The 26,972-nt window shown below is 51.9% G+C and overlaps 1 protein-coding gene across 1 annotated transcript; it reads right to left on the bottom strand.

Moving 5' to 3' along the window:
• Positions 1–26,972, bottom strand: XPNPEP2 (X-prolyl aminopeptidase 2). The gene is made up of 21 exons (XM_057538238.1): positions 26,681–26,972; positions 23,985–24,055; positions 22,394–22,504; positions 21,393–21,456; positions 20,284–20,388; positions 19,955–20,041; positions 18,801–18,947; positions 15,298–15,399; positions 14,542–14,623; positions 14,063–14,258; positions 13,213–13,302; positions 11,958–12,067; positions 11,210–11,287; positions 10,015–10,086; positions 8,003–8,063; positions 6,637–6,706; positions 6,038–6,142; positions 5,559–5,618; positions 5,000–5,076; positions 2,457–2,546; positions 1–2,142 (listed from the first exon to the last, which is right to left on the bottom strand). Exons 1-21 carry the CDS (start codon positions 26,727–26,729, stop codon positions 1,948–1,950), a joined length of 2,022 nt encoding a protein of 673 aa, XP_057394221.1. The 5' UTR covers positions 26,730–26,972; the 3' UTR covers positions 1–1,947.

Below are 26,972 nucleotides of genomic sequence, written 5' to 3'. Positions count from 1 at the left end.
TTTAATGTTCTTACCACAATAAAATTTTTAAAAATGTAAAAGAATGCACGTAAAGCACAGTGCCTGGAACATAGTAAACACTCAGTGGATGGTAGCTCTGATGATGATGATGATGATGATGGCGGCGACGATGGCGACTAATTTTATTATGAGCAGCTGTCTTTGTGGGGCGAGCCTGTGGGGGAACAAATGACTCAGCAAACAGAGGCCCACTGTTGGGTGTTACAGGCTCTCAGTGAGGATGGCTCAGAGCTGGCCTTTGGGTGCAAGTATCGGTGGTGATAACTGTCACAGGTCACCCTCACGCTCGGCAAGCTAGGCCTGGTGGGCCCGTCTCTGCCCCAGAGACTTGCTTCTCTCCTCCCCAGACCCTGCTCCCCTTCTGCTGGCCCCAACTTTCCGTGACCACCTTTGCCAAGTCCTCCAGCATGGGGCTCCCCTCATCCGGTCCACAAGGCTACCCGTCCTTTAGCACAGGAGGTGGTTGGCTGGGCGTGGCATTCATGCGAATCCACGTACGCACACGCATGCTCACTTGCACGTTCTCAAACACATGTGCTCCCCAACTGAGCTTCTGGGAGCCTCACATCCCCGCCGCCACCTCAACTCCTCCCCTTCCTCTCCCACCACAAAAGCCACAGGTAACAGCAGTCCCCGGCTGCACAGCAGACAATGCAAAACCCAGAGGCAGGCTTCCTTGCCAGGCTGTTTTAAGCATTCAGCAGGATGTGAGCCCAGGTGGCTAACGGCTGGGCTGGCCAGAGACAGCTGTCCCCCACCCTCCCCCTGCCCCAGCTTGGCGAACTTGGAAGGGGCTGGGAGGTAGGCTAAGGGATTCTGCACGGTGCCAAAGGGCAAAAGAGCTGGACTGCTGACCCATTCTGGCCCCGCCACGTTCCCACCAAACACGGTGTTTCCCTGGGCAAGTCCTGGGGAGTTGAACTGAACTGGAGTTCAGTTCTCTTATCTGTAAAATGGGGAAACCAGATTCTGCCCACACAGGTTAAAGGTCATCCAAGAATGCGGAGGATTTAACAGCCTTGTCCCAGTGGCTGCACTTTGGAAAGCTCAAAGGGTGACACACGTGCCGGAAGTCTGGGATAGTGATTGTGCAGTGTGCCTCAGGTTGTTCCCAACTTTGGGTAGGGCCATATTCCAGAGTGCTCCCCGCGTCCTCTCCTACCCCATGGCCAGATTGCTACGGCTTAACTCCCCATGCTGTCAGCTGGCATGGAGTCTGCCTAGGTTTTAGGAGTGATGGGCTCACACATGGGTGGGTGGGGCGCTGGTGTATATGCCCCTCACCTGGCTGGTCTCCCTGACCCTGGGGTGGCAGTAACACAGCCAGAGGACTCAGCCACCATCCCTTCCTCTCCCTCTACAGGCACAGCAGGGAGCCCGGAGGCAGCAATTGTTCCTTCAGCCTGTGGGCTGCAGCCAGGAGGCCACTGCAGGGCCAGGGACAGTGGGGGTGGCCAGAGGTGGCCTCAAGGATGCGGGAAGACCAACAAGTCAGGAGCCAGTGTGGGTCTGGCTCTCTCCAGCAGGTGCTGACAAGGTGGGGCTCTCCCAGGGCCATGGAGCCCCCGGGGGGTAGGGCAGTGTCCTATATTGGTCTTGTGGGGGTGGAGAAGACAACAGCCTCTGCCAGGTTACAGGCTAGGCCTACCGGGCTCATGGGAGGAAAGGGACCGGCTGGCTCCTGTATCCTGGGGCTAGGGGTTTGGGGGTGGGGAGCTGAGGGTGAAATGTCAAAGCCCAGGTGTCGGGGGGAGCTGAGGGGGTGGGGAAGGTGTGACCCAGAAGCCCTGCACCCCTAGGGCTTGGCCCTGCAGAAGGAGGCTAAGGGCGGTGGTTTCCAAGCAATGGGTCAACAGGGGCTCTTGGGGCACGGGTGGGGGGGTGAGGGGAACTGAGTGAGAGGGTCAGGAGGGGAGTCTCGAGCTGCTAGACACTCCAGCTGAGGATGGTGAGAGCAGAGACTGTCATCAGAGGGGCCAAGGAGGCGGTGGGCGCTGCCCTGGCGGCCAGGGGCTCCGTGTGCCGTTGCAGCCAGGAGAACTCCTCCAGCAGCTGGCGCCGCTGGAGCTCGGGGCCCACCTTCTCGCGGATGGTCTGGTAGTAGCGGTTCAGGTACTGGAGCTGCAAAAGGTAGGAGGGGTAAGGGCCTCCCCAGGCCAAGCTGTCAAGGTGTGGGAGCTTGGTGCCATCCAGTGTCACTTAGGCCCAGGTCCCCACAGGTCCCCATAGGTCCCCAGCCATCATCAGGTGAGCAGGGGAGGGATGCCCCAGTGTGTGCCTATAGGTGCCATCAGTGTGGACCCTCCCAAGGGAGAGGAAGGGGCAGAGGGTCTTGGCATAGGGGGAGCAGAGGTGAGAGAGGCCCAGGGCTGGGGAGAAGGCAGTTAGTGGCTCGAGGGCTGAAGGGTAAACAGCCCCGAGGGGCGCTCGCTCACCTGCTCGGGGGACAGCAGGCTGATATCGATGAGGTTCCGGTCATAGGGCACCAACGACACCACTTCAAATGTCAGGTAGGTCCCTGGGTACTGGGGCGGGGGCACAGGAAAGGTAGGAAGGCAGGAAGTGAGCGAGGGGGAGGAGCTAGAGCGAGGGGGAGGAGCTAGGCTGAAGGGGCGGAGGGAACACTCCACCCAGAAGCCCTGGGCATGGGGAACTGACCTTGTCAAGCCTGAACCCTCCACAGTGCCCTTGGCCACCCCCGTGTCTACCAGTTAGGCACCCGCCTTTGGTGCTTCCCTCATGATTCCTGAAGTTTAGACTTAGGCCTGTGTTTTTCAAAGTGTGTGCCTCCAGAGCGCCAAGGGAGCCTGTTAAACATGTAGATAGATTCTGGGTTCCACACCCCAGATCACTGGAGTGAGAATCTCTAGAGCAGGGCTGGGAACCTACATTTAAATAATTTTAAGGTAAGTATTAGGTTTTTATATCTTTCTATCTGATTTCCATCTCTATCTACATCTCTCTCTCTATCCACGTCTCTATGTTTCTATCCATTGATGTATCTATGGAGATAAATATAAAGAAGAAGAAATAGCCCATAATTCCCATCTCCCAGAGAGCTCTTGCATGTATGTGCTTAGAAAATTCAAACTACAAAAAGATACTCAAAAAAAATGGAAAGTCTCCTCCCTGCCCGGTTTCCTTCCTAAAAACATTTTTGGCACATATAGTATATATATGTGTATATTTTAAAAATTCACGCGAAATGGATCCTACTACACACTTTTCTGCACCTCCCCGCCCCCCTGCCATAGTAAACCTCGGAGAGTGCTCCGTATTAGCACAGGGAGGTCTACCTCACTCTTTTTAAGGGTCCATAGTGTGCAGATGATAAGTTATTTAACCAATGATGGATATTTAGTCTGCTTCCATTTTTTTAAACTATTACCATCACTGCTACGATCAACATTATCGTATAAACATCTTTACACGAAGTGACGTTTTGGGACTATATCCAGAAGGAATATATCTGGCAGTGGGAATGCTGAGACAAAAGGTATAGGCATTTTCGATATGTATTTTGATAGATATTATCAAACTGCCCTCCCAAAAGGTTGTACCAATTTGTACCTCCCCCAGCAATGTATGAGGGTGTTCTTTCCCCGACAAGCTCACAAGCACTGGGTGTCATCAAAGTCTTTCGCTTTTGTCAATCAAATGGTATTCTATTGTCACTTTGATTTGTATTTCTTTAAGAATGAAGTTGAGCATCTTTTCACATTTATGGACCATTTGTGTTGATCTTAGTGAATTGTCTCTTTACGTCTTTTGCCCATTTTTCCCCCGTTTTCCTTATTTCTGTCTTACTAGCTTTTTAAAAGCTTGTGGTAAAAGAAGGACAGTCCCCCTTTCTCTGACATACGTGCTATACTCACCATACATCTTTTGAGTTTGTATATGGTATTGTTCCCATATGGATTTTTTTATTTAATTGAGTCAGAGTTATCAATCTTTTTCTTCATGACTTCTGAGTCTGACATCGAAAGGCCCCTTTCCTCCCTGGGATTATAAATGAATTCAGATGGGTTTCCTTCTAGATCTTTTCTGGTTTCACCTTTAAACCTTGATCCATTTGGAATTTTATTTTAGTGTAACAGTGAGGTTCTTCAGTTTAATTCCCCCCACCAAATGATTAGCCATTTGTCCCCCCTGCCCATTTATTAAACAATCTTCCTCTTCTTTACTGTTTTGAAGCACCAGCTTTATAGTAAGCTAAATTCCCATCTTGTTTATGGAAATTAGAGGGTCTATTTCTGGACTATTCTGTTCCACTGTTCCGTCTTTCCCATCTCTGGTGTCTTACTGTTTTAGTGATGGCTGCTTCGTAGTGTGGGCTAATATCTGCAAAGGCTAGTTTCCCTATTGTTCTTTTCCAGAATCTTCCTAGCTATCTAGCTATCTTTGCATGTTTATTTTTACAAATAAACTCTACTATCGTTTTGTGAAGTTACAGAAGCATCCAGTTAGTGTTGAAATTGAGGTTGCCTTGAATTTATAGATTAACTTAGAGAGAAATGACATCTTCATAATATTGAGGCTTATTTCCAGAGACCACCATTTACTTAAATCTTTTTTATGTCCCTCAGTAGAGATTTTCTCTGTGTAAGTCTTTTTAAGTTTATATCTAGGTATTTTATCTTGTTGGTTGTTATTATACAGAATCTTTATACCTAACAGGCTCCCCTGGTGATTATTATGTGCATTGAGAACCAATGATTTAGGGCAGGGATACTGATTCATTTGGTTTGGAGTGGGACCTGGGCGTTAGCATTAAAAAAAAATCTCCAGATGATTCTAATATTCTAATGTGCAAACAGGTTTGAGAAACTGATTTATGGAATTATTCTGGCGCTAAGGAAGACTCCAAATAAATTCATGACCCTACATTAAATTCTCCTTTGACCTTCCTTACCCCCCATGCAGCGCAGAGTCACTGCCACACTGTCCACACCTCCAGCCTGCCTCAGTGGCACTTTACCTTGGTCTTTGCTTCTACCACGAGGGCCACATCTTCAAGACGGATCCCAAATTCTCCATCCTGATAGTAACCAGGTTCTGGGAGACACAAGGGATGCTGGTGACATTAAGTAGGGGAGGGGACCCAAGCCCAGGTTTCCTACGCTGACTGAGGAGTGACTGGAGGGCCCAGCTGCCCCCGGCTGTTGGCTTGGGCAGACCCAGCACCTGTTAGATGCTCCGTGGCTACTCGGAGGCCACTGCCAGACTTCAGATTCCCCACCCTCCCTTGTAAGGGTCCTGGAGGCACTCCCCTCTCCCTGTGTGCCACTGTCCTATTACCCTGGCACTTGACTGGAGACTCTGGAGTTTGGATGTACAGCTGGAAACCAACTCCCATGGGCAAAGTGAGGGTAGGGGCTGAAGGGGCTTGGGGTTAGAGTGGGACAGCCCATTCGGGGCTGGGAGTGGGGAGGTGAGGGAGTGCAGCGGTGGAGCCGGGGCGGGCCTGTGTGGGGCTGTGCTCCTTGAAGGCTGGAGTTCCCTAGACTGCAGTCCTGGAGGAGCCCCGAGAGCCATACCGATGGAAGTGAACATGCCCTTGGCCATGGCAATGTTGCCAGACTGGAATCCCACTGGCCCTGGAAAGGGAGAGTCAGGGACAGTGTCAGCTCTCCTGCACTCACCAGCTTGGAAACTAGCAGGCTCCGGGGAAGAGCAGGTAACTTGGATCCCTAGCAGCTTGTGTCCACCGCATCACCGTCTACCTGCGACTGGTACAGACCAGATTGGCTCTGGCTTTTATTTCTCTGGGGTCTATGCCAGTCAGCCACTGGGCCTTGACCTGCCTCTCCTCTCTCTGGGGCCATCCTAAATGCCAGCGGAGTGGCCAGCTGCCAGCATTTCTCACTTACCCTGTGGAGCACCAACTCCCCACCAGCTGGGAAACCTTGCATGGGTCACTGCATCTCTGTGGGTCCTGGTCATTTCCACACCTGTGAAACGCTCCACCTCTTTCATAAGAGGGGGGACTCCAGGGGAGTGCTGAGGAGATACCTACATTCGTGCACACACAGGAAGTTGCCAATGCCGTGGCCTGTCCCATGACCATAATTGAGGCCAACATCCCACAGGGCTCTGCGGGCAAAGGCCTCCACCATTCGCCCTGGAAGAGAGATGACCTCTGGTCAGCTGGCTGGACCCCAGACTATTGGCTTTGCCCCTTCCTGCTCTCTTTTTCCAGACCAACCACCAGGATGGTGCCTGAGGAGAGGGCCCCCTGAGAGGCAGGTAACCATGCCCTATCTCCAGCATACTGTACGTTGTACCCACTACCTGGACCTCCCCATCTGTGAAGACACCCGCTTCCTCCAGGAATCCTCCCGTGACCGCTGCAGCCCACACTGACCGCCCCCACCTCTGAGCTCCGGCTCCAGCTCCTGAGTTGGACTAGGAGACAGGAGGCCTGGGCTCAAGGCCTGGCTCTCCCACTAACCCTCTGTGTGACCTTGGGCAAGTCACTTTCTCTCTCTGGGCTGGATTTTATCTATACAGTGGATGGGATGATGATATAATCCCTGCCCCACTAGCCTCCCAGGGTCTGAGTGCAGTGAAATCAGGGCCTGAGGTTCTGGGTCCAGCCTGGTTTGCAAAACCCACCTGATGTAGCAGCTGGGAAGACGAGTCTGGAGAGATCAATGTTTCCTATCAACACGCGGGTGTACGCCTCCTGATGGGGAGAGGGCGAGGGAATGCGGTGTGTGGGCCCAGGCCTGGGTGGGGGGATGTTCGGGGGGAGTGCATGCTCATGCGTGGTCACCCAGGTTCTGGAGGATGGCCGGAGGAGACCGAGGGGGACCTGCCCAGAGCTGGGGCTTGGTCCATGCGGTTCTCTTTGGCTGGTCCACAGGGACGCTTGTAGGTGGGGGTGAGCTGAGGCCACAACAGTAGGGATTGGGGAGGCAAGCTCCCTGGGCTGGAATCCTGACATGGCCACTCACAAATTTGACCTTGGGCAAGTGATTTTAACCGCTCTGTGCCTCAGTTTCCTGGTCTGTAATGGGACGGTCATAGTACCAGCTCATAAGGTTGTTGGGAGGACGAGGTAGACTCGTGCATGTCGGGTGTTCCCGACAGACTAAATGCTCAAATAGAGGTCAGCACCCTTCATTGCCATTATCATGATCACCCTTTAGTTTTCTTAAGGCCTTATGGTTGGGTTGAGGCCTGATCATTGGCAGGTCGGCCTTGCTCTGTCGGGGCTGTTACCTTGTGGTAAGAGGGAGGGAGGTGGGCTGACAGTGGCCTCTTCTCCTGGTCACTCCCTGTGGCGATGTGGTGAGTCCCCTTCACCACACACACACACACACACACACACACACACACACCACACACACACAGGCTTGTCATCTTGAGCATGATAGCCTGGGGCACTGGATCTAACAGCTAAACTGAGCTCCTTGAGGCCTGACCAATGTTTGTTTTCTCTCTCTCTCTCTGTCTCTGGCACAATGTCTGAGCCACAGTGCACTTGCTGACTGCACAAATGTGGCCCCCTGCCCTCCAGCCCCCCAGAGGCCCCCAGAGGCACACAGACCATGTCCTTGCCTCGACCCCAAGTGGACCAGCCCTCGCTGCTTCCTGAAAACCGCCAGCTCCTTTCCACCTCTGAGACTTTGCCGGTGCCTTTCTCTCACCCTGGAATGGAATGCCTGTCTTCCTCTTTTCTGTTCAGCACAGTGCTAGGCTCACAGATAGCACTAAAAAAATATTTGTTCATTGAGTTACTGAAATGGGATGATGATAAGCTTGGGCTGAGGCCCTGTTGGGGGCCTGAAATTTCTCTGGGGAAGTAGTTGGGGGCACTGGGTTTTCTGTTACTAATTTGCCGTGTGACCTTGGGCAAACTACTTAACCTCCCTGGGCTTCAGTTTCAGCCTCTGTACAATCAAATGGCTCTTGGCGGAGTGGTTGCTTGGGTGTCCGTTGGGTGAGTGTGGGTAGGGAAATGTGGTCCGATGCCTACCTTTTGGAAAGCAGAGGGGGTGCCCCAGTGGACTGTTCTGGTGATGTCTGTTGTCCCGTCCCTGTGGAGAAGGACAATCAACATGTCCAGCTCTTCTGAACACCTCGGGGCAGGGATCATGGCCACGTGCTTCCCGAGTGCTTTCCACTGGGGTTTGAGTGGCAGGGCTGGGATGGGGGTGGGGAGGGAGGTGAAAGGAAGAAGATGGCTGCCATCATGCAATTCCCAAACTCAGCATCTATGAATGAAGGGGTTCTGCAAAGCTATCACGTTCAAAATCACTATGTTTTCTGAGAGTCCCAATTCCCCACATACATCTTCTACCCCCATACCAGCCATTTTGGTTGTTTTGTAAATCTGGGTTTCCTTGGGCCAGGCTGGCTCTAAAAGCAAGGCTTCCTCCAGGCTTCCTAGGAGGTAGGAAGGGATGGTTCCATTCTTACCGATGGGGAAACTGAGGTCCAGAGAGATCATAACACTCTCACACATTCATATACTTATTTGCTATTTATAGAAGGGAGGGAGGAAGAGCAGACGTCATTATCCCCATTTCACAGGTGAGGCAATTGAGGCCATGAGGCCATCTCCCTCTCTGAGCCTCAGTGAGGCCAGGTCTGGCGCAAGCACTGACGCCGCACAGTTCTCTCCATTGTAAACATGGATCTGCCCCAGGGATTTGCTCAGAGTCCCAGTGAACCGAAGCTGCCAGAAGCCAAAGAGTCTGACTCCCAACCACCAGCTGCAGCCGTTCCCTCAGGATGCCCGCTGTGGCCACCCCCGGGGGTGGGGGCAGTGAGGAATGATCCCAGGGCCCTAGGGACTCCTCCTTGGGAGCAAGCCACAGGGTGTGGCCGACTTCTTCAGAAGGAGAGAAGAGGAAGTGAGATGGCCATTTCCCCGGCCTCACCCTGCTGAAGCACGCCCCAATCCAGCAACGCCCCAAGAATTCACTTCCCCTTCGCACACTGGCCATCTCAAGTATACACAGTGCCATGCCGGTGACTGCGAAGGCTGCTAGGCTGAGCGCCTGCCAGGCTGGCTCCCAGAGCCCCATTAAGGCTAAGTATAGGGCCTTTATCATTAGCACATTCACCGCAGGATAGAGGATGGGAAACTATTCCTTGCTCCTCCATCAGTTCAGCGCACCCCTTTCTATCCCCCACTCTAAGTTTCCCACAGTCCACCTGCTTCCTAGATGAGAAGGGAAAATCTTCCAGCCCATCTCAGCTCAGCTCCCATGTGAATGAATGGGCTTAGTCTATTCTGCATGGCTGTCATGTCCAGGTGTTCAGGTTGTGCACTGCACAAAGGTAACACATCTAAAGAAATGCCATTCATCAAATGGGTATATACTAATTTCAATGAGAGCACACAAGTGGACACACAGATTGTGGGGTCCTGGAGCATGGGATAATGCCCCCCCGCATAACCCTATCTGTGGTTGTGCACACACTCAGAAGAACACGCACATGTCTACTCGCAGACACATCCCCATGTTGATGGGTGTCCCCTGAGGTTGCTTCACTCACTGCCTACTGCTCTTGAAGGCCTGATCCTGCACCCGCTCCCCATGACATGGTCACCTCACCGTACAATGAGGGAAGAGGTTGTGAGGACGATGCATCATGCTGGTGGCGTGCGGGACATGTCCAGGGTGTGCATGAGTGGGTGAGAATATGGGCGCTGTGTTTGTGCAGCCAGGCGGGGTTGCTGAGCGTGGCTGTTCGGACTGTGTAATAATGTTCGGGCTTAAAAAACATTTTACTTGCACAAGGGGAGTCTTTTCCTGATTCTCACAGGGCAGCACCTGTGGGCAGCCCCACTGTTTTGGCCTCCGTCTGCTGCCCACCGGGCAGGGACCCCCACGTGTGAAAATGGGAAGGATACTCAGGCACATTCAGTCCAGGCCTCTCGTTTCTCAGATGAAGCATCCATGCCCAGGAAGGGAAAGCTTTGGCTGGCCCTTGGCTGAGCTGAGACAGCTGGGCCAGGGCTGGGTGGGGAGTACATACCAGTATTGTCCCCCGGAATCCAGCAGGTACATCTCATCTGAGGACAGCTTGCGGTGCAGCTCCTTGGTGGGGCTGGGAAGGGGAGAGACGCTGAGCAAGGAGCAGCCTAACCCTGAGCTGGGTGAGGTGGGGGTCCTGAGTGAAAGCAGAGGAACCTCCTCCCCCCTGGGGGCCGGCCTTCTAGCTAACTCCTTTGCGGAAGTCATCATCTCCCAAAGGGCCCTGGGAGCCTACTGAGCTTCTGCTGCTAATGTCCTCAGCGCACATCTGTTCATCCTGCACATCTGTTCATCCTGCACCTCCCCAAGCAAGGCCCTGGTCCCCAGGGAGGGGAGAAAGGAAAGAGCCCCGAATGTGGGAGATGGGAGAACTTCCATGAGCACCCAGCTGAGCTATCTCTTTTTACATCAGGAGAAACAGGTCTGCAGAGAAAGGGCTCACAGAAGGCCCCGAGGGGAAGCCGTGAGGGAGCTGGACCTGGACCCAGATGCTGAGTCTGGGGCTTTCTCTAACTTCTTGCCACCTCTGGGAGCAGAGGGCCCCAAGAAGCCAGGGCACAGGAAGGGAGGGTACCCGAGGGTGGAGCTGGAGAGCAGGAGTTGGTAGGGCTGAGGAGTTCCTACCCTGTTACTCTCTAGTAGGGAGAAGGGGCTGGGCTAAGGCAGCTGAAGGCTTGGGGACACTGGAGGAGGGAATTCTGGGATGGGTCAGGCCAGCCACTGGAGGGTGTCTGCCCTCTCCCTGCTTTGCCCTTGCCAGGCTGAGGCCTCTGGTTGGCTCGACCCCCCACCCCCAAATTGCATCAGGCGGGCCTGCAGGTGTTTGTTTTGTACAGAGCCAAACATCTGGCCAGCCTACATCTTGGGCCCACCTTGGTTGGTTCAGGCAGAGTGAATGGGTCCTTCTCCCCATGTGCTTGTGAGCTTTAAGAATTAAATAACTCACAGGAAGCCAAGGAAAAACATCCAGCAGCAGCCCCACCATCTCCCTTCCAGATCCTTCTGCCCAGAGTGCTCACAAAGTCCCAGCCTCTCGAGCAGAGAAATTACTCAAGTCTTTTAATTCAAAGGAGACTCCCAACGCCCGACTGGGCTCCGTGCCCCACCCCCAGCCTCCACAGTGCTAAAGGCCTCAGAGCTTAAATGTGGACTCAGGTCCTCCACAGAGCCCCAGAAAATTCTTTCTTCTGAAGTACCTGTAGTGGGCCAGGGCAGCATTCAGGCCACTAGCAGAGATGGTTTCAAAACTGGATCCAGAGAAGAACTCTTCTTCTCTGTAAAGGACAAGGCAGGGATGGTCAATGAATGGGCCCAGGATATCCAACAAGGGCAAGTGAAGGTGACGGCTGCTTCTCCCTCAGCCAGGCTCCACTTGGCCTTCCCAGTCCCACCTCCTGCCGCTTCCCAAGCCCTGCCCTGTCACTCATAGACCACTCAAGGCCAGAGAAGCAGAGACTGTAGAGGCCAATTTTTCCTTCTCTACCTCCATTTTATAGATGGGGAAACCAAGGCCTTGTGTCCCAAAGTGAGTTCCTAGTAAAGCAAGAGTGAGGAAACCTAGCTCCCTGTATCTGAAAACTCCCTCAACTCCGGAGCAGCATCCTGGGCTAAGTGTGCCCTCAGGGAACCTCCCTCCCCAACCTGATATTCTCAAGCGGTCCAAGGTCCTACCTGGCCTGAGCTGGCCTGAAGCAGACACTAGGGGGCGCTGTTGGGTTGTGGCCCTTCAAGTTGTCCCACTTTCCGCAGAGCTGGGGAATGTCATCCAACACCGCTGCCCAGCTTCCCGACCACGACCACCCAAGAACCTGTCACTCCTTGTTCCAGAGGGGCCCTCAGATACAAGGAGTGTCTTCCTTCCCCCATAAGGAGACCAATCCCCCCTCCCTGCCCCCACCCGCACGCTAAGACAGTCAGCCGAAAAGGATGGCTGTGGTCCTTCACCCTCGGAACTTCTCCAGCAGCTCTGCCCCTGAGAACTCATCCACGGTGCCTTTGGGCACGTTCTCCTCCAGCCAGACCAAGTATCGGATCACAGCCACAGCGTCCCGCACCTGGAGCAGGGCAGGCAGAGAGGCGGGCCGAGGAATGGTCTCAGCCGGGGCTCAGGGATGAAGGAGATGGGGGGACTGCTCTGGGAGCTGAACTTTAAAAACATGAGGGTCTTACTGGCTATTCGATGATATTAAGGGATTCTTATTAATGTTTATATATATGATCAGAGTGTGGTCATGTTTCGAAAAGAGTTCTTGTCAGAGATACTGAGATGTTGATAGAAGAAACGATATGATAGATGGGATTTGCTTTAAAATCGTCCAGCAGCCGAGGACGGGGAGTGGAGATAATGAATGTAGGGTTGTAGAGGAAATGAGATTGGCCTTGAGTTGATGATTATTGAAGCTGGGTGATGGTGATGGGTATCATTATGCTATTTCCTCTACTTTTGTATATGCTTAAAATTTTCCACAAGAAAAGTTTTCAAAAATGAGGCAGCGTATCCTAATTTTAACAGGAATATCCAAAGGGGCAAGCCATCCTCTCCCTGGGGTGAAGGAATTATTATAGCTAACACTTATTTAAGACTTGGAATGTGCCAGGCAGTGCTCAAAGCAATATATTAAAAATATATAATTACATAATTATACTTATACATATAGAACTATATAATCATTATATAAGTATCATATATTTATGTAATTATTATATATTTATATGTACATATTAGATATATAAATGCATATATGTACACTATATATATTTATATTAATTATGTATTACAATGAATATATTTAAACATACATTATTTATTATATATTATTTATAGTATACAATGTAGATATATGTCTTTAATCCTCACAACAACCCTCTGCTATGGGTTATGGTTATGATCCTCATTTTACAGAGGAGGTAACCAAGGCCCAGAGAGGGGAAGTGACTTACTTAAGGTCACCCAGCTAGGAGATGGGTAGAGGAACTAGGATTTGAACTCAGATACCATAGCTCCGGGGGCCCAGGCTCTAAACCACTGAACCACGCTGGGAACAACAGAGTGGAGCACAAGTGGGTGCCCAGGAGTTTGGCGTCCACATCTCTGTTTCACTGAGGGCCTTCTTCAGGCTCCTCCGGCAGGGTCTCCTTTCTAACGCATCAGACCGGGAGCTCCCCAGAGGCTCGTGTGTCTGCCTGCCCATGGACTTACATGGCTGGCCCTGAGGAGGGTCTGCTCCTTGCTGTTTTTCACCGCCTTGGTTACCATCACTGGGGAGTAGGTGTCTGCTATGAGTTTCTCCTGTGAGGGGCAGAGAGGAAGCGGTCTGGGAGCCCTCTCTAGGGCACGGTGGTGTTTGAAAAGGATTGGCAGGAAATTCCAGCTCAGATGAGACTTGCTGTCTCCTAGAGTGGCAATGCCCTTCCCGCGTGTGCTTTCTGACTACGCAGGGCTTTCCTAGTTTTCCCTTCCAGCCTAACCTTCCCTCTATCCCTCCCTCCCTCCCTTCCTCCTCCCTCCCTGGTCCTGGATCCCAGCAGCACTCTGGGATGGATCCGAGCCTGGCCCCTGCCAGCCACGGGCTGTTCTGACAGTGTATTTCCTGCACATCTCATATCATGACAGCTACCACTTATTGAGTGCCTGCCGTGCGTTAGGCACTGGGCTTTACATGCACTGTCTCCTTTAAATCTCCTCAGAGTGACTCTTCTGAGGTTGTGACTCTTAGTGCCATTTTACAGGTGAGGAAACGGAGGCCGGATTGACTAAATCACTTGTCCAGGGTCATGGCACAACCAGTTCTCAGTCTCAGGTTTGGTGACCTCAAAGCCTCTGCTCTACCAGCCTGTACTCCCCCAGCCTCCTTGACAATCTCTGAGCTCTCTGTGGACAGATGTTCTGTCTCTTCCCGGGGAGCCCTAGAAGGGGACTCAATGTACCACTGCTGACTGACCAACTGCCAGAACGGCCCAGGGGCTGTCCCCCCACCCCCCCCCCCGCATTAGGTTGAGACTTATCACGGCTGTTGGGGGGTGGGGAGGACGGTGCCCGGTAAACCCACCTTGGGTATCACTTCATAGAGCCCATACGAGGTGTAGCTGGTCCCGATCCAGATCTTCACGACTCCTGAGGTGTAAGCCTGGACGCTGTCACGGACTTGGCTGTAATCTTCGAGTTGCACACACATGGAACCCGTGCAGCCAGAGTTCAGGTACTGCAGGGTCTCGGAGCTAAAGCGACTCTTGTTTGCAAATAACCTAGGTGGAGAGGGAAGACCAGGAGGGTCCAGAGAGAATCTAAGGACAGTGCAAGAGACCAGCGGCCCTTTGTTCCTGGAGGTCAGAGGAGGCCTGCGCCAGGCAGCTGAGCAGACCAGATTTGGAGTATGCGGGAACAGAGGTCAAGGGGGTCAGGAAAAGCTGATCGGAGGCTGCCTCGAGGGTCCTGCTGGGGCAGGCACCCCGCTTCTGGGAAGGCTGCATGTTGGGGCGGTGAGGAGTTAGAGGAAGTCCATGACCGCAAGCCAAGGACAAGCCCTACCTGATGGAGGAGTCAGTGAGCAGCGTGTAGGAATAGAAGAAGGGGTTATAAGGGATGTCACTGCTGCGAAGGTTGAAGAGCCCTGGGGAAGAGAATTGATGCGGACTATTTGAGGCTGACCCGCCTGACGCAAGTACACATGACACCTTTGCCCTACTGTTGGCTTTGGCCTCCAAGGATCCCCAGCCGCAAGCCCACATCCTCTGCCCCTGAATGTTTCTCAGTCTTTCCGGAGCGGGGGAGGGTCTTTGAAGCACTAACGAGCGCTAGGGGCACTTTCTCCCAGAAAAAGGCAGATACCCAGCCAGTAGTCTGCACATGGTGTCGGTGGGTTCCCAGAATACCTGAAGCCCAGAGCTGGGGTCAGGTGAGAAGCGCTGAGCCACGATGGGATAGAATAGGGCTGCACGGGGTGCTAAAGCTGGGAAGCTGAGTGCCCTGGGCTCATGGCCAGCAGGTTGGGAGGTGTTTGCTGGGCCTCCTCCCCTTCATGAGACAGAAGCCTTTGCTGCTGGGGTTTCCTGGTCCTCTGATGGCCCGGGGGCTGGCCCCAGATTGCACAGGGCTTCCTGGTTTCCTTAGCGAGCAGACGTGAGCTCCTGCCCTCACCTTAGTTCCCGCAGGCCATGACCACGGAGCTCTCAGAACCCATGGGTCGGTGGTCGCTGGGGGAGGAGTCCTGTGCTGCAGGGCCCAGGAGGCTTGGGGGTTGGGGGGAACCCAGGCACCCCACTGCATCCACAAATCTATACTCACAGGCCGTCTCATCAAGTGCGGACAGAAGCACGGCAGTTGGGGCCTCACGATGCTTCCGCATCTGGCTGCGGATGCCAGATACTTTCTCCTGCCAGCTGCTTCCTAGAAGCAAAAGAGCCAAAAGAAAGCATAAGTGATCTACCTTCTCTTTGGCACTCTGTTCCTGAGAGGGCTCCCTTAGGGCAATAGTTTTCCATTCCTTTAGAAGCAGTAGAACCCTTTCTTTAACCAAACTCTTGCTTGTGTAATCATTAAGGACATGGGCTCTTGACCCAGACTGTCTGTGTTTAAATCCTACCTCTGTCATTACTTGCTGGGTGACCTTGGGAAAATTAGCCCCTCTGTGTCCTATTTTGCACATCTGTAAAATGGGGATGGATTATAATAATAGTGTCTACCTCAATAGAGTTGTTATGAGATCCGAATTAACTAATATTTGTAATGTATATAGAATTGTGTCTGGGGGTATAGAAAATCTGGTATAACTTTCTGATTAATAAATAAGCATGCAAAACAGAGATCAGGAGAGCAGCCCTAGTTGAAGGGCAAAGGGATAGGGCTGGGCCGTGTTTAATCCTCTTCCTCGCAGTAACCCCAGCGCTTACTAAAGCCACTTGGGTCTGGGCTAAGCACTTTGTGTACATTGTTTTAATCCTTACTTGGCCCATTTTACAGATAAGGAAATTGAGGCTTCAGAGAGGTAAAGTGACTTATCTATGGTTTTTATAGCTGGCAAGGGGCGGAACTGAGACTTGAACACAGGTCTGTTTGACTACATGGCTCACACTCTTTTTTTTTTTTAAATTTTTATTTATTCATTTATTTATTCATTCATTTATGACTGTGTTGGGTCTTCGTTTCTGTGCGAGGGCTTTCTCTAGTTGTGGCAAGTGGGGGCCACTCTTCATCACGGTGCGTGGGCCTCTCACTGTAGCGGCCTCTCTTGTTGCGGAGCACAGGCTCCAGACGCGCAGGCTCAGTAATTGTGGCTCACGGGCGTAGTTGCTCCGCGGCATATGGGATCTTCCCAGACCAGGGCTCGAACCCGTGTCCCCTGCATTGGCAGGCAGACTCTCAACCACTGCGTGGCTCACACTCTTAATCGGTATAGACATTGGACTATCTTGCTAACCTTGTTAGTCTCCAACCTTGTCCTTAAACTCTGTGTCACAGAGCTGTCCTTTCTGGGATGCTTGTATCCTGGTTCTAGGACTTTGGTTTTCATCTTTTTTTCCTGCTCCCTGTAATCTCTCTAAAGAGTCTGCCCCTAGGCAGGGCTAGGAATTTTCTGGCAGAAGATCATAAGCATTAAGGGTCCTAGTTGGGCTGAGAGATTAGCATAAACAACATAATTCAATTTAAAAAATCTTTATGCAAACAGGTAAAACTGTTCATCAAGAACCAAAGCTTTGGGTGCGATACTTCTTCTAGGTTTATTTTATTTTATTGTGGTAAAATACACATACCATAAAGTGTTATCATTTTAACCATTTTAAAGTGCACAATTCAGTGCCTTTAAGAACATTCACAGGGCTTCCCTGGTGGCGCAGTGGTTAAGAATCCGCCCACCAATGCAGGAGACATGGGTTCGAGCCCTGGTCTGGGAAGATCCCACGTGCCGCAGAGCAACTAAGCCCGTGTGCCACAACTACTGAGCCTGTGCTCTAGAGCCCGTGAGCCACAACTACTGAGCCTGTGTGCCACAACTACTGAAGCCCGCGCGGCTAGAGCCCGTGCTCTGCAACAAGAGAAGTCACCGCAACGAGAAGCCTGTGCACCACAATGAAGAGTAGCCCCTGCTCGCCGCATCCAGAGAAAAGCCCGCATGTAGCAACGAAGACACAACACAGCCAAAAATAAAATAAACAAAATAAAATAAATAAATTTATATAAAAAAAAAGAGGATTCACAAAATTGTGCAACTACCACCACTATCTAATTCCAGAACATTTCCATCATCCCAAAAGGAAACTCTGTAGCCATTAGGCAGTCTCTCCCCATTTGCCTCTCCCCCTGGCCCCCGGGCCCCCGGCCACCACTAATCCGCTTTCTGTCTCCATGGATTTGCCTACACTGGATGTTTCACACAAATGGAATTCTACAATATGGGGCCTTCACTGACTTCTTTCACTTAGAATTATGTTTTCAAGGTTCATGGATGTGATACATTTTTGAGACAACAAATGAAAGCCAATTTAAATTGTTTGATACACACAGGTATCTTTGAGTAACTACTTTTCATGTTCTTCCCTTTGCTCTTTGCCCCCTTTAAAACCTGTGAGTGGCTGGAGAGAAAGTCTCTCTTGTCTCTGTGAGCTTAGAGACTCTGTTCTTGGGCTTCCAGGCCCAGTTCTGGCTCTGGATGGCTTTTCCTTGAAGACTAGCAGCCCGTGATGGCTTGCCTTCCTCTCACTTGTGGGAAGTGATAAAACCCATGTGAATTCTCTCCCAGTCCCTGGAAGATTTTCCCCTTTATCCACTCCTCTTCCTGACATAACCGCACCCTTCTTTATCCAAATGGGATGAGTTTTATTTATGATGGAACTGTCTTGGATAGCAAGTTTCTTTAAAAACTGCGTCAAGATGCAGAAAGTTTCTGCAAGTTACATCAGAATGGATAAAGAAAATTGGACACAATTTTGACTTGTTTCATCAGACTCGCTATTTTGAAATTTCTCTCCTGTTTCTGGGATTCCTTTCCAAACAAGAAGTGTGCATAGACCTGTGTGTGGAAAGGGACCTCTCAGATTGCCCAATGTTTCTAGGAATCCAAGTCTATGGGCTTGTTCAGAATTCCTAGGGAGGTAGGGGCTGGTGGTGGCCAAGACATTGATTCATACTCAGTAGCCTGGGTTCGGTCAGTTTAGTAAGTTACTACTTATAAGAATTATAGAGCCTATTGTTCTTTTATGACATATTTAGATGGTGTCAACACGGTCAAGATTATCGATGTTAGAATTTTGGGGGTCAGTTAATTTTCCTTTGCGGTCCGGCCAAAACTTGAACCCTAATCTGTGCCACAGACTGAGCTTGAGCTTAGTTTTTGCTTCCTTTGTCCATGCCAGCCCATCTGACCCCGGCCATCTTACATCTAAATTCCCTATCACAGGAGGACCAGAAGTCAAGGTCTGAATGATTCAACACAAACCAGTCTTCACTACCAGACAAGAAGCTCATATCATGTTTGTTTCTCTCTTTAGAGGGGTAGGTGTTTTTTCATCTTTCTCCGACTCCCTTGTTTCCCCCCTTCCTGTTCCCTCTTGCTTCAAATCCTGACACTCTTTATTCCAGCATTTTCTAAATATGCTTCGAGGAACTTCTGATTCAGACTCTCTGAGGGGATGGGGCGTAGAAATCTGCGTTTTAAGAAAGCATCCCAAGCTATTCAGGCGCACATGAAACCATTGCTTTGGGACCTCTTAGGATGAATTTTTCAGCCAAAGGAGCAGCAGCGGGGGCCTGTGTTGCTCCAAGGTGGGAAAGAGAACGGGCGTAGGAATCACCTGTAAATGCCTCCTGCAGGGCATAGATGGGCTCACTTGGCACCGGAGGCCTCTCTGACCCCCACAGCAGGTCCACAAGGTTGACGGTGATGGACACCAGCTCTCTGCCAGAGTCTCGGAGGGCCACGTTATATCTCTCCCAGGAATCTGCAGAGGCAGGAAGGAGTCACTTGTCCCTTGCCTGTGTACGCCTCCGGGAAAATTGTGATTCAGGCAAAGCTCCTTCTTGTCCCCTCTGCCTCCTGTTCCGCTCAAGCAGCCTGGGCTGTGCCCTCTCGCCTTCCTCCTTCAGCTTGCCCTGAGCCCGCCCCAGTGCTGCCCACGGTCAATTAGCTAAGCTCGCCCTTTTAAGTGCCAAGGGCTGCGGGGCCCTCTTTTCGGTCCTGTCTGTTTGACTGAACTTCAGTGCCACAGCCCAAAGGAATGGTGAGGTTCAGGCCACTGGAAAGGCTGGCAAAGAAGCCAGATCTGAAGTGGGAGCCTTTCCGTGCATATTCATGAGGACGGCACCCTGGGGGCAGGCTGGCCAGCTGGCGGGGGCACTGGAGCTCAGGGAGCTGTGTTCCTGGACGGGAGGGGAGGGGACTGTGCTTCCTTTTGTAAAAAAATTGTTTGGCCACGCCATGTGCGCCATGAGGGATCTTAGTTCCCCGACCAGGGATCAAACCCATGCCCCCTGCAGTGGGAGCGCAGAGTCTCAACCACTGGACGGCCAGGGAAGTCCCAGGGACAGTGCTTCTTTACTCAGAAACCCTCTCAACTCCTTTGACCCTTCCAAGCTGCCTTCCAGAAGAGGGCTACCAAATGGTTCTAGTGCCCTGATTGCTAGAGTTCCAGGGCACAGAGGATGGTTCTAGGTTTAAGAACATCCCGGCCTACCCACTGGCTAGGTCTTAACGATTCCCTGAGTCTTCTAGGTTGGGTCTCTGCACTCCGGACTTAAAAAAAAATCTATGTTTATTCTTTTAAATGTATCTTCATTACACAATCCAGGAATACACCCTTTTTGCAAAATATTCTGCAACTACAAGTTCAAACACTATCTTTAGAGTCACCCTGCACCTCCTTCTACCAAGATGTGCTTCTTTACATCCTGAGGGTCTGAGTCTCCCTCGCTGGTGTGGACAAACGCAGGGACCGAGGGAAGAACATACTGATGGGCAAGAGGAAGGGGTCGAAGCCCACACGCCCTCCAACAGGAATCTCGGTGAGGAGCCAGATGACAACAGGAGTGGTGCCAACTGCGAGAAAGACAAGAAGGGACACTGAGGTTACCCCAGGCCCTCCAGCCGGGCTTCTGTCTGTGACAGTCCTTCCACGTCTGTCCTCCTTGATATCCACCTCAAAGATTAGGGACGGCTGCAAATTTCTTGAGCTTCCCACAGGGGCCCAGCATGGTCTTCCACGCACCCCCTCACCTGTACCTTCCCGAACCCAGTCTGGGCTCCAGGGCTTGGGGAACAAATCCGTGCCGTCCTCTTACCTTCCTTATGGAGCTCCCAGATGCAGTCCATCTGCCGCTCAGCCTGGGTCCAGTAGCGGCTGTCGGTCCAGAGAGCGGCTTTCCCCATGGTCACCACGGCGATTCCTGGGGCAGAACAGAGAAACTTGGAGGGGAGGGTGAAGGTGCGGAGCGTGGCTTTAGTTAGCGCTTTAGCAATGCGGTGCTGGCTCTGACAGTGTCACGAGGGGTCTCTGGAAAGAGCTGCTCTCCTCCCTTGGAAGGGAGTGAGGCAGGAGATGTTAAAGAGAGCGTTGGGGGGAAGGTAGCTGGAAGTGTGTCCTGAACTAGGCATCTCTGCTTTGCCTTGAGGCCCTTTCCTAAGGGGGCATTTAGCAGGACAAGTGGGGTCTGCTTTTGTCCATCCCCAAAAGTCGATGCTACATGTAGGTGCTCTCAGCAAAGATGGTGTGGCAGTCAGCATGAAGATGCGGTGGCTGATGGGAACACTAAGCCAGGGGCTTAGCTGAGGACAGGCAGAGAGGCCAAACCCAGCGACTTCTGCAAAGAGAAGAAGGGCCCGTGATGGGCAAGCCAGGCAGCTTGAAGCCCAGGGGAGGGATGTTTAAGGATCAGCAAGGGAAGCTTAGGTTTCATTCAAGGGGCCAGGATCAAGGTGGGAGGCCGATTCCAAAACTGGGACCCCATAAAGGGCCTCTATGTTTGTGTCTCATTTGGCCACGTGAGGTGATGTTATTCATAAAAGGACCAGCAAAGTAAAACTTTGTCCCCAAACGAGCCATTGTGTGAAGGGAATCAGCGGGCTCCTAGTGGCTAGATATAGAGGCAGCAACTGTCCCAGAAATGGAGCCCAGGGAGTGCCGGCTGGGCCTGGCTGTGGCCGAGGCAGCGAGCACAGGAAAGAAGTCAGGAGGGCCATCTGCCTCATGCAGAAGTGTGGCTGCTGGGCTATGAGATGTGTGCCCTGGTGACCCCTTTTGGAGTGGTGAAGGGGGAGGCAGAGAGAGGAGCAGGGGCCTCTGGACACTCGCTCCTGGGCTCCTGGCTGCTGAGAACTAGCCACACCAGGGCCTCTCTGACCACTCTGGGTCTCCCACCAGAAACAATGAGGGCCGGGTAATGGCTGTCACCTGCAGACCCCGTAAAGCCTGTAATCCACGCACGCCTCTTGTCATAGTCGCTGATGTACTCGCTCTAGGAAATCAACAACACCGTCATTAGCCTTCTTCATGGAGTCACACCCCGCATGGAAGGCCCCCAACCACATCCCGGTTCTTTCTGTCTAGTCAGTTTCAACCAGTCCTACAAGCCCAATGGGTACATCATAAATAACTTGTGCAGAGAGCTTTACACATTATTGTGTTTGGGTTCTCATAACCCTTGGAGACAGATCTCATTATTCCCATTTCGCAGTAGAGGAAACTGAGGCTCAGAGAAGTTCAGACACTTACCCAAGCTTCTTAGCCCTTTTCGGCAGGTGGGAAAATGAATTCAAGTAATCGTATTGACACTGAAAATGCCTTCTCTTCCAACTGGGCTGTTGCTGGGAAGGTGGATGGGGTGGAGGTGGAGCCAGGGTGGGAAAGGGTGGGATGGGTGGGTAGGGGCGCTGCTTTGGGAAAAGCAGTTCTGGCTCAGACCATCTTCTTTCCTGTCTGCTCCCCTCTCCCGGCCTACACCCCAAACTTGTGGAATCTTGGATGCTGGATCATTTCAGCGCTCCATCCATCAGCTGATGGGAAGGGCTGAGCCAGAAGGGAGCTCAGGGTTCTTCTAATTCAGTTCCCAGCCCACATTCTAACCTCCTAGGGCAGGGGTATCCTAAACATTCATTCTGGATCCGCCATCTAGGAATTAATCAAAATCGTTCTGAAGTTGTTTATAGTTTCATTGCCTGAGGTCAAGGAGATTTGGCAATGTCTTCTCTCCTATGTAAAGGAATACATTCTTTCAGTGGCCCTAAAACGCCCGTGTCCAAGCTCCCCACTTCCTTCCCTTTGACTGTCAAATCCTTTTTCTGTCTTCCATCTTCCATTCTTAACAGCGTCCTGTTTGTGGCCTGTTCTCTTAGGCCAGACCCGGCTCGGGGCGGGGAGGGGGTGGGGGGTTGGTGGGAGGAGCCATCCCTCACCATGTGGGCATCCGTGTCGGGGACGATGTAGGCAGAGAGATTCTGGGTGTGCATCTGCTGGCGGAGGGCTGTGAGCTGCGCTGTGGTATTGACCACAGTAACTGGAAGGTACTGACAGGTGACAGGAAGACACCAAGACACACACACACACAGACACACATTGCTTAGAGAAAATGTCGCCGGGGCCCCCATCCTCTCCTTAGGCAGGGATTGGGGTTGGGTAGGCTGGGCCAGCCTGGAGAGGGATGGGGCAGAAGTTGATGTTATGGATTAGTCTAGATTAAGGTGCCTGGGCTGAGTGGAGATGGAGGTGTTTAAGAGCTTGGAGAGAGACTTCTTGTGACAGTAATGGGACCTGAGTCTGGGATGGGGTAGGGGGTGGGTAAGAACTGCAGGGTCCTGAGCCCTGGCACTGGGCCAGGCCAGGGGATGGCCTCTCTTTGGATACCTTGGGTAGAGTTGCCAGTTTAGCAAATCAAAATACAGGATGCTCACCCAGTCACATTTGAATTTCAGGTAAACAATGAATAATGTTTTAGTATAAGTGCGTCCCAAGTACTATTTGGGGCATACTTATATTAAACACATTATTCATTATCTGAAATTCAGATGTAACTGAGCGTCCTGAGTTTCACCTGGCAGCCCTACCTTGGGGACTTGTTTCAAGTTTCCACTCACTGGTCCCAAATGGCAGAGGAGAGTGAATGAGTACCCCCAGCAGTTTGGGACATTGTCCAGAAAGATCGTCTCCAAGCCAGACATTTTGTTAAAGGTTATTTTATCTTAAAAATAAAAAGTGTGGGCTTTTTGTTTTGTTTTGCCTTCTACTCCAGGATACATCCATGTTTATTTTAACATAAAAATAATGTGGTTTGCCCACCTACCTGCCTGCCCCAGTGGTCTCATAAAGTGGACGAGGGAAGCAGATGTATCCCATTTGTCCTGAGGCTTTAGTGACCTGCTGGCAGGCCCATGAGCCCTCACCTTCCCATGAGCCCTCACCTTCTGGCCTGCTTCTGTCTGGAGAAGCTCTTTCACACTCTCATCTAGTTGTGGAAAGAATCCCTCTGGTCTCCAGCTAGGGAGCTGACGACCTTTCAGCTCCAATATACTGGGCCTTCACACAGTCTTCACACCCGAGGCCTCCCTCTCTTGACCTTCCGCTGGCTCTTCTAGCCCTCTGTCTTCCGCCCTCCTCCCCGTTCCTCTAGAATTGTTGTTTTCTTTCCTCCCATCCTCTTCCTGGCCTCTGCCTAGCTAGCCTCAGCTAAAGGCTGGCTAGGGGCCTCCTCCCTCCTTGCTGCTCCTCCTCCCTCCCTCTCGCAGGGGCTGCCTGGGCTCAGGCCTGGAGGGAAGGAGATGACCTGCCGTGGGAATGGCTGGGAGGGAGGGATAGGGGCGGATGTCAGACACCTGAGAATGCGCCGCCCGCCCCGAGGGAGGTTAATCAGAAACAGTGGCCCCAGAGTCCGGAAATCAGGAGGAAGGCTGGTAGAGGGTGAGGCTAGCAGCTGGGCCCATGGGGGATGGGGAGGAAGGTTGGAGCTGTGGGTCCGGGCGGGGCGGGGGCGGGGCGGAGGCAGGGCCTCACCGGAGGGCTGATTGAACAGTTTCTCACATCCTCTCTCAGGTCCAGTGACTTTGGGCGGCCCCAGGCACAAGCTAGAAACCGGAGAAAAGTCCAGGGTCACTTGGAGACGGGATAGGTCCTAGAGAGCACGGGGACATGTTCCCCCAACCCCGCTCCTGGTCCCCACAGGGCCTGCATCCTTTGAAGCAGGAGATGCTGTCCAACTCTACTTGAGGATAAAAATAATTACATTTCATAGGAAATCAGGCTGAATTGGATGGCACCCTGGGTCACAATCAAAGAAACCTGTTTCATCGACAAGTGATTGCCACTTTTGGATGGGTTTTAGTGCTCATTAAATCAATTTTTTCCTTCTAATCTAATTGGGTCTTTTCAGGATCTACCGAACTGGAAAAGTTGTGTGTAAATTAAATTTTTGTAATCAGATTTTCTCTTAAATGCTCTAGAGGATCTCGCTAAATAATCACCCCACCTTTGTTTTACCCTTCTATAAATCTAATTATATATATATTGGGTTTACTTAAATTCAAGGCCCACTTCTACCATTTCTTACAGTCCAAATATCTGCCTCTCATTCCAGGCTACAGAGGCCAGGCAATCCCAGGCTGACATCGTCCCCTGGTGGGGAAAGGTGGGTTAACATTTAAAGAGCTCCTACTGTGTGCTAGACACCGAACTCAGCAATTTACCTATAGTTTCTCTTTTTTTTTTTTTTTTTTTTAAATTTTTAAACGGCTCTGATGTCCTGCCAGCCATCTTTTTTTTTTTTTTAATTTACTTTATTTATGGCTGTGTTGGGTCTTCGTTTCTGTGCGAGGGCTCTCTCCAGTTATGGCAAGCGGGGGCCACTCTTCATCGCGGTGCGCAGGCCTCTCACTATCGCAGCCTCTCTTGTTGCGGAGCACAGGCTCCAGACGCGCAGGCTCAGCAATTGTGGCTCACGGGCCCAGCCGCTCCGCGGCATGTGGGATCTTCCCAGACCAGGGCTCGAACCCGTGTCCCCTGCATTGGCAGGCGGATTCTCAACCACTGCGCCACCAGGGAAGCCCTAGTTTCTCTTTTGATACTTGCAACAACCCTGGGAAGTGGGTATTATTGTCTGCTTTCTACAGAAGAGGAAGCTGAGGCCCAGGTACGTTTAGTTACTCTCCCAAGTTTTGCCACAATGAGTCCGTGGCAGAGCAGGAATTTGAACCTAGGCCATCTGAGTACAAAAAAGCCAACCATGGAAGGGTGGTGCCCCAGAAGGGAGAGAATGTATAGAGACTTAGTTTCCAGTTGGGGCTCTGCCCCAAATTTGGTGTGTCCCAAGAAGAGTCGCCCAGTATTCGTTGAGCAGACATTTCCTAAGCCCCTGCTGTGTGCCAGGCACTGGGCTAAGTCCTGAAGGCTCTGGGCCTTCACACCCTGAAAGTCCAGGGGTCTCTGATAGGCCTTCCCTCCAGCCCTCCATCTTTTGGGGGGAACCTCTCCAGAGGTAATGGGGGTCTGAGTTTGGGGAGACACTCTACTTTTCCTTTCTGAGTAGGTTGAGCTACAGATGGAAGGAGTACAGCTGGGTTCTAACACCACGAATGCCCTGCCTCACTCTCTCTCCAGTCGCATAAACTCAAGGGAGAGATGAGACCCACCCTGCTGATTTAAGAGAATGAACACTCATTTCCGTAGGAACAGATCTCTGGCAAAATGGTGGCGCTAAAACACCAACATAAGAAGCAAGACACAGCCAACCCATGTCCCTTTAGACACCCCAACTGCTGTTCTCTGAGGTCAGGGCTGTGGCTCCCAAGGGCACGCTCTGCAGCCGAACCACCCTGTGGTCCCTGGCCCGGGGCCTGACACTGGGGAGGTGTCAGGAACTGGGTACTGAATGAATGAGTAGGGTCCTGCCGCCACAGAGCAAAGGGAAGGAGGCCTCCCTAGGGCCAGGGTGGAGAGGATGTGGAGGGTGCTGAGCTGGGCACTTAGCTGTGACTAAAGAGTACAAACAGGACACCATAGGGTGACAAAGACCAAACTTTAGCTAGGCTCCTCCAAGCCCTCTTCTCCATTAGGCCTTGACTTCCAAGTCCATCCCGTCCTTACTGGGCCTGCATAGCCCAGACTTAGCAAGAATCCTGCTAAATCAGCTTAGAGAGAATTCCCCACCCTTAGTATCTCATCAACCTTGATATCTGATCAAATTCCTCATCATCCATCCTTGATATTTGATCACCCTGCCTTCAGCATGGATCCTATTAAGTCAGTTTAGCAAGAATCTCCTCACCCTTGATGTCTCCTCTTGGCAATTTTCCATCCACTGACCCCCTCACTCTGCTCATTGACAAGAAGTCCTCAGCCATCTTTGCTGTATTCGGAGTTGAGCCTGATCTTTCTCCCCTGCTGCAGCGCCCCTATTGCAATAGTCTTGAATAAAATCTTCCTTACTCTTTTAACAAGTGCCAGAATCATTTTTTCTTTAACAGGTGGGAATGGAAAGAGGCCAAACCAGACTTGAGATGAGTCTTGAGGGTCCCCAGGACTGGCCCTGGGGTTCCTCTTCCTCAAGACAGAGAGAGGGACCAAGAAAAAAAAGAGACAACCTAGGCCCAGCCTTCACTCCAACCCTTTCTGAGCCCACAGGGGAGAGGCCAGAACTGCTCTCCAGCTGGACCTGCCCTCCCAGCGTGGGAGGGAGAGACGGGGGATGCACATACCACAGAGGAGGACAAGCCAGGGGTAGCAGCCCCAGGGAGCCCAGGCCATGGGGTCTTCAGATGCCGGTGCTGGGTGGATGGAGGGTCAAGGGAGAGTGGGCAGGGCTGTTTCCTTGGTCTCTTCTTCCAGGCCTTTCCGGGGCAGGAGCAGCCAGGGGGTGGGGGCTGGCAATGGGGAGGAGGTGTCCAGCTGGTGGATGGAGAGTCCTCTGGTCTTTGGTTTCTGAGGGTTCCAGGAGTCAGGCTGGGTGGAGAAGACTCGACTGCCCCAGGCAGCCTCTGCTGGCTCCCT

This window comes from Balaenoptera acutorostrata, chromosome X (genome assembly GCF_949987535.1).
Source record: "Balaenoptera acutorostrata chromosome X, mBalAcu1.1, whole genome shotgun sequence".
In the NCBI taxonomy this organism is placed as follows: Eukaryota; Metazoa; Chordata; class Mammalia; order Artiodactyla; family Balaenopteridae; genus Balaenoptera; species Balaenoptera acutorostrata.
This window is presented reverse-complemented; position numbering and strand designations above follow the sequence as displayed.